Source organism: Etheostoma cragini, chromosome 15 (assembly GCF_013103735.1).
Source record: "Etheostoma cragini isolate CJK2018 chromosome 15, CSU_Ecrag_1.0, whole genome shotgun sequence".
In the NCBI taxonomy this organism is placed as follows: Eukaryota; Metazoa; Chordata; class Actinopteri; order Perciformes; family Percidae; genus Etheostoma; species Etheostoma cragini.
The window spans coordinates 16,471,600-16,484,717 of record NC_048421.1 but is presented as its reverse complement, the minus strand read 5'-3'; the positions used below and the strand labels follow the sequence as shown (position 1 = coordinate 16,484,717).

The 13,118-nt window shown below is 39.9% G+C and overlaps 1 protein-coding gene across 1 annotated transcript in view; it reads right to left on the bottom strand.

Moving 5' to 3' along the window:
* Positions 1–8,972: 8,972 nt before the first annotated feature.
* Positions 8,973–13,118, bottom strand: part of map3k3 (mitogen-activated protein kinase kinase kinase 3) — a 15,798-nt gene continuing 11,652 nt past the window's right edge. The window contains exons 14-17 of the mRNA XM_034894442.1: positions 12,663–12,794; positions 10,880–11,009; positions 10,549–10,726; positions 8,973–9,349 (exon numbers count right to left, since the gene is read on the bottom strand). Coding sequence (XP_034750333.1) covers positions 9,121–9,349; positions 10,549–10,726; positions 10,880–11,009; positions 12,663–12,794 — 669 coding nt within the window. The 3' untranslated portion in view covers positions 8,973–9,120. The remainder of the gene's footprint in view (positions 9,350–10,548; positions 10,727–10,879; positions 11,010–12,662; positions 12,795–13,118) is intronic.

The following is a 13,118-nucleotide window of genomic DNA, read 5'->3' as shown; positions in this document are numbered from 1 at the left end:
GTTCCAACTGAATGAAAAGGATTTTGTGTGACAGGGTCTGGCCGCCAATTCAACCTGACCACACATGCTCTCTCACAAAAACAGAAAACAGAAAGTTTGAAGGAATAAAAGGATGGAGCTGTTGAGAAGAGATCTTCCCACTCTAATCAAATAAACCAACAGAAGATTGACAGATGAAACACATCAATTAAGACATATATACGCCTGCAGGATTTAGTGGAATTACACTTTGGGTCCCACTAAGGAGGCAAACATCTTACAGAACCTCAGCCTAGTTTTATCCCCTCTTTGGATTATTCTAATTACCTACAATTATTCACTAAACACCTGCTAACTCTAATAGGAATCCCGGGATTAGATTAGTCTTCATCAAAGTCACAGTTTTCAGTATAACTCTGTTCTTATCTGTTTGTTATTTCAGTTTTTTGTCCATTTCATTAACCATTTAAATCAGCTTTTAATTGTACCAATTATATATTTTGGTCAAGGGTTCAACACTAATATTTTTTATGCACCTTGTTGAGGGATAGTAATAGTGTTATCATAAACGTATCTAATAACACAGAATCACATCCTGTTTTAAAACAGAACTTCATTTGTAAATCTGTATGTAATAAAAACTACTACAACTTTTCAACACAAAGTTTTACTATGGATATAATACCAGTCACCTACTTTCCATAAACACAGTATTAATAAAGATTTTACACACTTCCTTTTGCAACGGTCTTTTTGTTTGCATACTGTGATACAAAAAAGTCAGAAAAACAGTTACAATAAGAGTATTATTTGTCTTTTACACTAAACAAAATACACTTTGACACACTGGAGACCACTTCAAAAGTGCATTTTGTGCTATGAAATTCTCTTTAACTGTTATTCATTCAATATCTTAACATCATTCATTTGTGTTTTCTTAATTTTGTAGCAAGAAATACATTTGGTAATGTGAAAAATTATATGACTTGACCAAACTAAAGTGTGTTTGCACATAAGGCATTTTTGAAGCATTTATTTCATGGCACTCAAAGAATATTTAAGCATGCGCCACTCAGCACCAAGTATGGTGTATGCCAAAGTGTCAACACAAAAGCACCTGAGCCAGTGACCAGGGATACATGGATGATTGTCATGCATTGTCATGAACTTATAGCTACATAAATATTTGTTACATTAACATAACTGTACATCTACAATTGGCTGAGCATCATGCTGCAGACACTTTCATTATCGCAGTGGTAGATTCATGTTGCTGAGGCTCCAGTGAGACTGAAGGACTCTGGGGTGTTCAATATGTTCTGGTTATTAGACTTTCTGGACAGATGGATGGTAGAACTGAGGAGAAATGGGAGGGAGGGAGTGGGGAGTGTAGACCTAATCTGAACTCAAGGACGACTAACAGAGGATGCGTTACAAAACCATTTTCACCCGTTACCTTGACAACCGCACGGCTGGCTACGTCAGATCATTTCAGCTGGGACGGGATAAATGTAGATGAAATTGTGACGACTGACTGCTCTTCTTCTCTAAGTGTACATTCCTGAAGACAAGAACAATTCGGGCACGGCAATCGTTATGAAAAACTATGTGTTTTATCTTACAAATATAGTCTGACATTTTAAAGTAGTCTAGTAAATCTTCCAACACTAGTTGAAAGTTTAATTTAAACATTATTTGTAGTTGAGAAGGTAAAACAGTGGTATAGTCATTTAACTGTGGTGTTGCTATTAAAACCACAACAGCAGTGGGACATAAAGGACTTTTTTGTTACTGGGTCATAAAATCAGAGGGAGTGGAAACCAGCGGTACTGGGTAAATAAAGCACTGTATGGCTCTACTATCTGGTTGTTGCTGAGAAGAACGAAAAACAACGCAGTGTCTTGAATTTCAATTGCTCTTTTGTTAATAGAGGTTAAATGAGATGGCTCACTGTAAGTCTGGCAGAGACTTGTTAACTTTAAAAGGCTTCATTTCTAAGGATTAACGGCGGGTTGCATCATTAAGGTGACACTAATTGTTTTGCCTCTTTGGATTTTTTAGACAATCACGGCCGTTGCCTCAGATCTGGTCACTGAGGTAATATGTCCCGAACATTAAACATCCCCAGAGAGACAAGAGTGGGTGGTGCAGGCCCCTCACTCCACTGGAGGGCCAAGTCAAACAGCTGATTCATGTGTCAGACATGAGGAGACCATTTCATTTGCAGGACTTACAAGGAAAAGGGGTGCAAGGCAGAATCTTAATGCGGCTGGGCTCATTCTGATGTCAGGCCAAAGACACAAAGCTGCCAGCTTAGTTTGGCGGCGTAACACTCAACACTTGCTTTGTGCTCTGGCATTTTACACCCAGAATCCCCAGTGTGAACCTCTCCGCAGCTATCCTTCACCCTCACTGATGGCCAAATGCCAAATTGAATCCTGACTATAGAGTTGGAAATACTGTCTCAGCCCCACCTTCATCACTACATCAAGGCCATGATTTCCCGGACTGGTCGTAAATAAAGAAGGTGCAGCCTTATTTAAGAAAAGTAACATTGACTTATACTAAAACATGATTTTTCTTACTTACCATGAATGCCTGTACTAAAGATTAATTTCAACCACCTGTGTTAGTCCTCATCAGTAAGGCCTGAGGCTGCTAACAAAAAGAAACAGATCCCCAAAAAAGCATGTAATTGTTAGTATTAGAGGAGTAAAAACAGACATAACATTGGAAGCACATTGGAGAACACCCTCACAAAAAAACGTCAAACCCAAAAACATTTAACAGCATTTGGAGAGAAAGCAAAGACAGGCTTTTGCCTTTGAGAAACAGATGCATGTCTGAGATCCAGCAGTGAAATCGCCTTTGTTCTTTAAAGGTGAGAAAGTGTTTTTTGAACTGGCAGAATTACACCAAAGTAATTTCAAGTTAGTAAAATAATCTGTTTACACCTTTATCTAGTCATGGATGCATTACTGGACGGGCATCCCCCTCCTACTGGTCTTCACCTGCAAAATGTCACTCAAAGAGACACACACTGACCACAAAGAGTAGCAAAATGACCAGAAAGAAACATAACATTATTATAGAGAGACGCAAAGCAACTGCAGCTAGACAGAAAATGCTAACGTTGCTCTTGCTCCTATGTATGAATTGACGGTGGGTCCTTTTTTGCGTGTCGGTGCCCAGGAGCCTAACTTCTCTTAATCAGCCCATGCTAGTTAAGCAGCTGTTACTTTCCTCCTAAACACTGGTTCAGGTGAGTTCAGACTTGATTTTATCTATTCCAAGTATTGTCAAAGAAAGACATTTTGAGTAAAAATTTGGTTTGATATAAATCTAAAAGCCATGATGACTCTTTCTCGTGGGTGGGCCAAATTCTCTGGGCGGGCAATGTTGAGAAACGGGAGGTAACCTTGCTCCTTATGACCTCATAAGGAGCAAGATTCCAGATCGGCCCATCTGGGCTTTCATTTTCACAAAGGCAGAGCAGGATACACAGAGCTTGGTTCCCACCTTTCACCGTTTCTAGCCACTGGGGGACAATAGGCAGGCTGGGGGAATATTACTGTTAAAATGTTAAAAAAAGAAGAAGAAAAAAAACTCATAAAGTGAAATGTTCATGCCATGGGACCTTTAACATGATTCCAACATATTACTAGTAAATATAAATCCCCACTGATGAAAGGTTTACTGGACGATCACTAAGTGACGATCAATCACTAAAGTAGCCATCCACGGATACACTTCATCCCAAAGGACTGACTGTTCCACGTGTGTGCTTAACATTAAAACATGATTTATAAAATCCTGACAACAATTATTAGGTTATTTATATATTCTCTTCAAAAAGGTATCCATAAATACTATATGCGGTTTAAACCTATCGCCATTTCTAACCGCTGGGGATCATAGGCAGGCTGGGGGACGCATATTATTGTTAAAAAACCTCATAAAGTGAAATTTTCATGCCATGGGACCTTTAAACTTTTACATTGTTGTGGCCACCACCAGGTCATGGTAATATAAATCTCCCTTGAACCTCTTTCAAATAACTGGAGAGTAAGTAAGTAAGAGTAAGAAGTACAGTAGTGCCTTCTGTAATTTAACAGTATAAAGTAGCATAATTAGAGTAAATGTACTTGGTTTCTTTTCACCACTACTCATCATGACAAATTATTACACAATTAGCCAACTTTATGAACCTATACCTTTTTTGAATTTAGTTGTCTGCATCTTGATTGTGAATGAAAGATCAAATGTGTGGCTCCTTTGTGCTGCTGACCCTCAGGTGCATTTCTGAACCCTGAGACATGACAAGATAAAAACAACACAGCTAAATGCTTGGGGGGTATTGAACCAGCAAGGCTTCATAGGGTGAGCTGTGATGAAAATCAGGGGGGCTTAACTGGGACAGACAAGCAGGCCATATGTCTCGGCACCACTGGGTCCAAACAGAGCGCAGCCACAAAGAGGGCCGGTGGAAATCCGGATCAGACCCAAAGCTCCAGTCTGCCTGTCAGCGGAAATGCTGGGGGCCCAAATATACCACAGAGACAGATCTGCATACCACACAACCAGAGACACACCGCATAACAAACACACTCATATACCAACTCAGACTGTAGTTTTCAAACCATCTGGTTGTTTGAATGTTGGAACACACACTTATGGTCATCAAATCTTTAAAGGTCCCATGACATGCTTCTTTTTGAATGCTTTTATATAAACCTTAGTGGTCAGCTGATACCATATCTGAAGTCTCTTTCCAGAAATTTAGCCTTTGTGCCAAATTACGAGCGGGGGTGCAAGGTGAAGGGTGGGAGTGTGGCCTAGACCAACTGCCACTTTGCTCGATTGAAAGCAATAATGAAAGGGGCTTTCTCATGGGTGGGCCAAATTCTCTGGGCAGGCAAAGCAGAGAAAGGGGAGGTAACCTTGCCCCTTATTCCAGATCGGCCCACCTGAGCTTTCATTTTCTCAAAGGCAGAGCAGGATACCCAGGGCTCGGTTTACACCTATCACCATTTCTAGCCACTCGGGGGCCATAGGCAGGCTGGGAGAACGCATATTAATGTAAAAAAAAAACGTATTAAGTGAAATTTGAATGCCACGGGAGCTTTAAATCTGGCGGATCATTTGTCAGAAAAGAGAGAATATCATAACAATTAACAAGACTTTTAAAGGATTTTATGCTCTGTTCTGAATCAAAGTAAAAGCAGGTAAAATCTTGACCGAGTTCACTGTCTTAGTTTATCATGCATTTGCCAACTGGCACTTAGTGCAAAGTACCGCTGACGCTGTGATTAGTATTGGACAAATTCAAATGTTTGGCCTGATAATAGCGCTAGAGGAAAAATTAAGCAATCAACAAAACAATTACAGTTCTGAGGGGAATGTCAAATTTCATAGCAATCTATGCAAACTCTGTCAAGAAATTTTACATCATGTCAACCTGCTGGTGGTACTAAAGGATCACCATCTCAGTAGGATTTCTCCTCTTAGTACCATAAACGTCTGTACCAAATGTCACAGCAATCCCTCAAATAATTTCAGAGATGTTTCAGTCGGGACCACAGTGGTAGCTGTGCTGATATTTTATCAGAAAGCCAACATGTTGAATTCAGGATTAAACTACTCAAACCAATCCTCTCTGACACATAACATCTAGAGGTTGAAGAGCGAGGGAAGCAGAGGAAGCCACAAACACCTACCAAAGAAAAAGGCCCTTTGTTTGATTCAATCTGCCTACCCATTTCACAGCCAGACACGGTTGTAGAAATCTCTCCTTCCTGTGTCACTGCCTCCTGTTTTCCTTCATGAGAAAACAGAGGAAGAAGTAAAATGAGAGAGAGAGAGAGAGAGAGAGAGAGAGAGAGAGAGAGAGAGAGAGAGAGAAAAATGAGTGCATCAATAGAATAGCTTCTTACTGCCAACAATGAAGTCAGTCATCTTTCATTTACTGGACTCACCAAGTCTGGAAAGGCCACAACTGTCCTTCGATACATAAGCAAACTAACAAACAACACATTTTTAAAAACTTTTTAAAAAATGTATTTGTTTTATAGGAAGGTCATGGTCACTGTCATTAAACATACTATTCTTTTCTTGCTATGAAATAAATTTGATACATTAGACTTTGCACTGCAAGTCATGATACATAATTATACATACATACATTTACATATATAGATCTCTAAACAACTAGTTTGTGTTCATTTGTTTACCACAGGGTCCTTTATCATGCTGTCTTTTCCTTAAAGAAATGCATTATTTACAACAATGAACATATTTTAGCTGCCTTTAGCCTGTAGCAGCCCTATAGAAAGTTATCATGTTAGCTTCAAGCAGCAAGCCCTTTGCCCAGAAGACTGGACGCGTCTGAACCCTGGGATAAACAAAGTTGTCGTCTAGGTTGAACAACGAGCTCTGACATCCAGCACTGGCTTCAATCCAGTTTATCTTTGGCTCACACACACCCTTCAATTACATTTCAGTAATACTGAGATCACACACAAAATACTCCCAGCAGTTAAGCCCTTAAAGGTTTCATTCATGAAACCTCATCCATGTGTCAGAGCAGTGTGAGCAAATTTTGCAAAGTTTCCGTAACCTGTCAGGTAAAACTGTCATTTAAATGTTTAACTAAGTGTGTGGAAAGGTTTTTTGTTTGAGCTGGAACAAGAACCAGGCAGCCAGAGTTCGTTTTGCACCCTTTTTTCATTTATACACCCCAATTCTGTAATGTCTGCAAAACCAGCTGCTTTCAATGATTTACTTTAATGACACAAAGTCCTGAAAGTATCATTAGATTTGACATAGTCTAAAAATAAAAAAATATTTATACATATATATATTTGCTTATAAAAAATCTATTTGGGATGGACATGGGGATATAAATAAAAATGAAAGAAGTTTCACATTTTAAGTAAAAAAAAAAAAGAAAATCTAATTTTGGTAGAGAACAAAAATTCCACAACATTCATTTTATATAAAAGTGCATCTGATTTAAAATAGATCCTTGAGCTAAGGCTTCTCAGTCAGGGATGTTTGGGCCAGACACACATTAACGGTTAGTGCTTAGGCAAAGGCAACGGAAATCACTTCCAAATTAAGGCCATAACTTTGTATTTTCAAACCATACCTTTCACATATAACTGATACCAAAACGTAGCATATATTTTTTATCTGCTCCTTTTTGGCACTTTGTTGTCTGACAAAAACTGTGATACTGAATATCTACAAAAAGAGGTTGGCAGGTTTCTACCTAAGTCACATTGAGGCGGAATGTATAATAAGACGGTTGAGTCAAAAAGAAAAATTCACCCTTAGCCCCTCTTACGCAATTACAGTGCACGTCATCCTCATACTTTAAATGAGTAGATTATTTGATTGATACTGCAAGACTGTACTGAAATGCACTGATTCTATTAATTTCTCTGCATGCATTTAATAGTTTTACAGATAGGACAGCAATAATGATAGTGGAGGGAGTGTTTTTTCTGTGGAGAAAAATGAAGTCATATCTTTGCCTAAATCAGGTGTTGGAGCTGCAATGCCTCAGTAAGTGCCTCTCATGTGTTGCACTTGCATTTAAGACACAGAGCTAAGCCATTGGTTCTTTGAAAAACAAAGACACGGTAATCTTTAAAAACACTATAGAAAAAAAACAGAATATCATATAACAGATATGCTGCTGCTCTGAGGGCTTTCACACTCTTTTAACTATGGGATAAAAAACTAAGTTTGGTTTGCTGTATTACTAAAAAATGTTTAATCTTTTTCTAAAGCCTGTAATTATTATCCAAGTGGCAGAACATGCCATGTGCCCTTGCTGTATTTGTACTTCAAAATAAATGTAATAAAAGAATTATTTTTGCATTATAAAATATCGTTACAGATAAAATGATTTCCCAAGTTTCCAGATCCAAACAAAGTTGGTAGCCGGACTACATGTCTTTGCTTAATGTATACTCAGAGCAATAGTAAGTGTAGTTAAACAAAGATAAAAGATCACTGCATAATTAGAGAACAGAAGCTTGCCACTGGGATTTTAATGTAATGGTAATACCACAGAGGCTCAATCTGGGGCTAGTAGCTGCCGTGCATCATGGTCTATTGATATTCTTGAACGTCCGTCACATTCAAGCCATTGCCATATGAGTTGATACAAAGCAAATTAAGAATCAGCTCCACACAACTCTCTCTGTATATCTCAGTATGGCTATGTTCAGAAGATTGTGTTGTCTAGATAAAGACTTCTTCTGAAGAGTCCACCATGATCCTCCTCGACTACTAGCATGGAGGAGGGGTGGGGGCTGTGTGAAATCACGGAAGGCTTGTATCATGTGGACGCGGCAACAGTGTGGTTGTCATTACTTAGATTTACTTATGGGGGCGACAGAAACTACTCACTAGAACTTTAATACTGTAGGGCTAAAACTAAAACATAACTCAACTTGTTAATTATTGATAATTCTTCTATTAGACTCCAGTGTAGCTACACTACACATATCTCCATGTGACATCGCTCTGTGTTTCATCCAAACTACAAAAACATGTAGTCAGAAATGTGAAGTGCATCACAAATAGCTTAACAGAGTTCTAGTTTAAGAAAGAGAGAGAGAGTGAAGTTTTCTTTGTTCAAAATGAGACAGCGAGGAATTGGAAAACAAGAGAACAATACTGTCCATTTAACACTGTTGTGTTCTGTAGCTTTAAAATGATAATGTTTCAAACACTGTAGGTCTTCCTGGCATTTCTCAAAACTGCCCAATATGTGAATGTAAACACAGGAGAAGAAACTTGATGAAGATGAATGATGCTGCCTTTGGAGTGCATCATTTGGTATGTTTATGAGAAGGATCAGCAGCCCACCAGATACTTAATGTTTTGATTCCCCCTGGTGGTGACCCTTGTCAGAGCATGTACTGGCATTGGTTTCTAAGGCATTGATGACTGCTGTTCTTAAAACTGTCTTGTTCTTTGGATTTGTGTGAGAGGAGTATCTGAATGGTGGCAGAGGTTCAGTGGGTTTAACACTGACTTCTAGACCAGTTCCATGTCCCTTTTTCTGCCACGAATAAGTTTAAAAGAAGCTACTTCTCTGTGGTTAAAGTTCAGAAAACCCGGCAGGTTTTAACACATAATCTGGGAGAAGGGATGTCTGAGCAACTCCTCAGCACTGGGCCTGTGCTTGGCCTCCACAAAGATGCAGCTAATGAAGTCCTGTGCCTGGTCGGAGGTGTGCGAGGGCAGCAGTGGGTTGGTGGGCTGAGTGGCAATCTTGAATATGGCCGCCATGGCCTCGTATTCAGCCCACGGAGGCTTTTCTGTTAGCATCTCCACCACTGTACATCCAAGGCTCCTGTAACAAAAATATATATGTGATTGTTTTTGCTTCACTGTAATCTGGAGTCACATAACAAGCTGAAACAAATACTACATATTAGCAGCTTCCCCCAACAGCTTAACAGGAATGTTTTGAAAACGTTTTTTCTTTTGGAAACTTGCTGGCTGCAGAGGGCCTGCTCTACCTGTTTGGGAGTTAAACAAGCCCTCCTGGGAGCAGTAATCCCCCTGCAGCATGGGCTAAGAACCTGGAACATACCAACCTATGCTACGACCTGTCTGACTGGCCGTCAGCCAATCACATCACTCGACTGGTGGTTGGCAACCCAATCAGATTATATAAGGGAATGCTGTCTGCTTTGTGTGTGGGAGTGAGATAGGAACTGGGTTACATACAACAGGCTCCTTACTTCACAAAGATGTTTTCTCCCTTTGAGAGGACAGATATTATACCATTTTACGAGTAGGACATCTGTTTTTGACCTTTTTTTCACATCCACATGTCTCATCCTGTCAGCCCCTGGTGACTGTCTCAACATTATCATGTTGAATATAGGTATTTCTACCAAGTCACTACACGAACGTAAAGGCCATCCCTATATTAAACCAAAGTATTTTTACTGGCAGATACAGGTGTCATTTCCATCAAATTGTTGCTTGTGCTTCAGACGTAAGAAGCATTGTGTGTTGTGTGTGTTATGTATGTGCATATTTGTCAGTAACGCAATTCTTATACTCTTATCCACAGTATTAGCAGTTTTATTCCCTTAAAGCCAACAATGCTCTATTGTTTGTAACAACAGATTACCAGAGTTGTAACAGTACTTCTACATCCCATTAGGAATCAAGATTTATAAGTCTAAAAGGAAAAAGTTTGTATGCTCCTTTCTTTACACAGAATCTCCCTTATTCAGTGTCCTAGTGGATACATTTGACAAATCTGCTCTACAGCTTCAACCAGGCAATTAAAGCATTTATTCATCCAGTCACTCAAACTATGTGTCAACATGTATGAATGCATTACTGAGATGTCAGCATCTTATTATACAAAATGCATCTGAGTTTGCTAAAGAAGGCAAAAACATGAACATTTACATTGTGTATTTATGCTCCTAGAACCTATTAATATTGATTTAGCTTAAGCATATCTACCCCTAAATACAATTTCCAAGGATCAAACTTAAAACTACACTGCTGTGTATTTCCCGGTCTTACCAGACATCAGCCTTCCTGCCATAGCCCTCTCCACTGATCACCTCCGGGCTCATCCAGTAGGGGGTGCCGGTCACAGAGCGGATGCCGGTGCCAGACATGCAGATGGTCTGCAGTCTCTTGCTGGCACCAAAATCGCCGAGCTTCACGTTGCCTGCTGAATCCCGCAGGATGTTGGCACCTGAGTTGACATGGAACACGTAAATATGTTTCCTCACCAATCACCTTCCACATGCTGTAAACCCCAAACATCTATATATTAAAAACACTGTCTACATTTTGATCTTGTGTCAGAACAGTAGAATACTCAACCTCTGTAGTTTAACAGGACTACCTTTGATGTCCCGGTGTACAATCATGTTGCTGTGCAGATAGGACATGCCCTCCAAGATCTGTCTTGTGTATTTCCGGGTCACATTCTCTGTCAGCGCCCCGTAGGCCTTCAGCTGGTCTTTAACTGAACCCTGATAAGGAAAAAAAGCATGTGCTTTAGACAATAGCATACAGACTGGTATTAGCAGTCTGTAACTCTGGATGTATTAACAGTCTGTTAATACTTCCAGAGTTTAAGGCTTCCAGTACACTAGCCGCAGCCGACCTGTTGCGCGCCAATGTGACGTCATAGGAGCGCCGTACCTATTTATACTCGCGCATGGTTGTCCCGACATTAGTTGCAGTCCACTGAACAGAGGTGTCGCAACTAGGGAAAGGTTACCAACTTTGCTATTTCTACGGACTAGAAGAAGAAAAAGGTAAACAGTAGCAGAACTGGCAGCAGCATTGATGTCAATGTTCACAGTGGATAAGATGATATTGGATTCAATGGATGATAGCCTGCTTGCAAAGAAACAAAGAAAAAAGAAGGGGGAAAGTTCATCCTTTTAATAATGCCAGACATAAATATGGTGAGTTCAATATCTCGTGAAACAAATGAGGACCCTGTACAACGATTCCATGAAGTACTTCATTGGATAGAGCCTTTCATTCACCATAAAAGAACTCATCTTAACCCAAGTTTACAAGAGAGACTTGCAGTGCTCGGAAAGCTTGCATTCAAACTTGTCCATACTTTCTGTTGCCGTTGTTGCGCGCCGCTGAAAAAAATAGAGTGGTGCGCCACCTCTGGACTTAAAATCCTGGCAAGCCAGCGAGATCTACGTCATTTGGACGTCACATTGCCATGCGCTAAGTTGGCTGTGGCGACTGTAAAAATGCTTTAAGAGCACCAATCTACCCCACTACTGGAGGTCTGCCCCAGAAACACGGAGTAAAGAAGCAAAGTTCAAATATGGCAACTGAAAGATGTCTGTCGTGCATTCAAAACATTTGCAATGGAATGGGTCCTTTTGAACAAATAGTCGGGGGAACTTAACTCAAAACCAAATCAAATTTCACAATTTCATTTGTGTTTGCATTTTGACCGCAGCCACTTGAACTGCAGGGATTAGGCAAATTGGACTGATAAAAGATACTTGGTAAATGGAAATAAAAATGCCAGAAATGAGGAGAAACTAAGTATCATTAATCTGTTTTACGATTAGTTATTTGTAGACAGCAGGACCTAAGAAGAACTCGCTGACTAGTGGCTGACAACTTGTTTCTTCTGGTCCTTTTTCTGCTTTAGTACATCACTAATCTCCTGCTGTCTCTTTATCTTGTTAGTTTTTGAGACTTGACAAGAAGTTGGCTACACAACTACGGCCCAGGATCAAAAACGGAAACAAGGTTACTGAGGTCAACAATGAGATCCAGAGAAAAAGAATCCCTGGAAAACTGTCTGTGGTTGAACAGAAAAAGCCTTTTACTTTATAAACCTTGGGCATTGTTTCAGGTGCAGAGAAATAGAGGAAAGGTGCCCAACCACACTTCTTAATATCAGTTCAAACTGTTAAGGCATTGAAATAGATGTTGTCCTTTGTTTGCCCTCCTCGTGTCTTATGTGACTGGCTTTGTTGCCTGAGTTTAAATTATAATTTCCTTACATCCCAACATTAGATGCAATTAGACTGAACACGAAGACTGAGGTTTTGGAATTGATTTCTAGGTTTGGATCTGGGAAACAACCCGATCTCAGAGCCTTGGTTGAAGCTGTGAAATCAAAAGTATCTGGGACTCACCCCCGGCATGTACTCCATGAAAATAGTGAGGGTCTTCTCATTGTGGTCCCTCAGACAGCCGTAGTACTGGACAATGCGCTCGTGATGCAGATTTTTCAGCAACTGGATTTCGCACTCCAAAGCGCTGACTTCCTGTACAGATTCACATGACCACTTAGACATCAAACATAAAAGCAGTCATTCCTGAACAATGCATCTTTGGTGATTTACTGTTTTTATTTGTAAACAGAATGCATTTTCCGGACATGGTGGAGCCCTGATGACAAACTGATGACAAACAAATGTAACCATAAACACAAAGATGACAAGATTTATGGCTTCATGTGGAAACAAAAGTGAAACCTAATGCAGAGAGTTAATGAAAGCTGTTCCTTAAAATAACTTCCTGTGTTTACTTCAGAGAATGAGGACACAACAGAGAGAGAGAGAAAAAGAGAGAGACACAGACCGACCGGG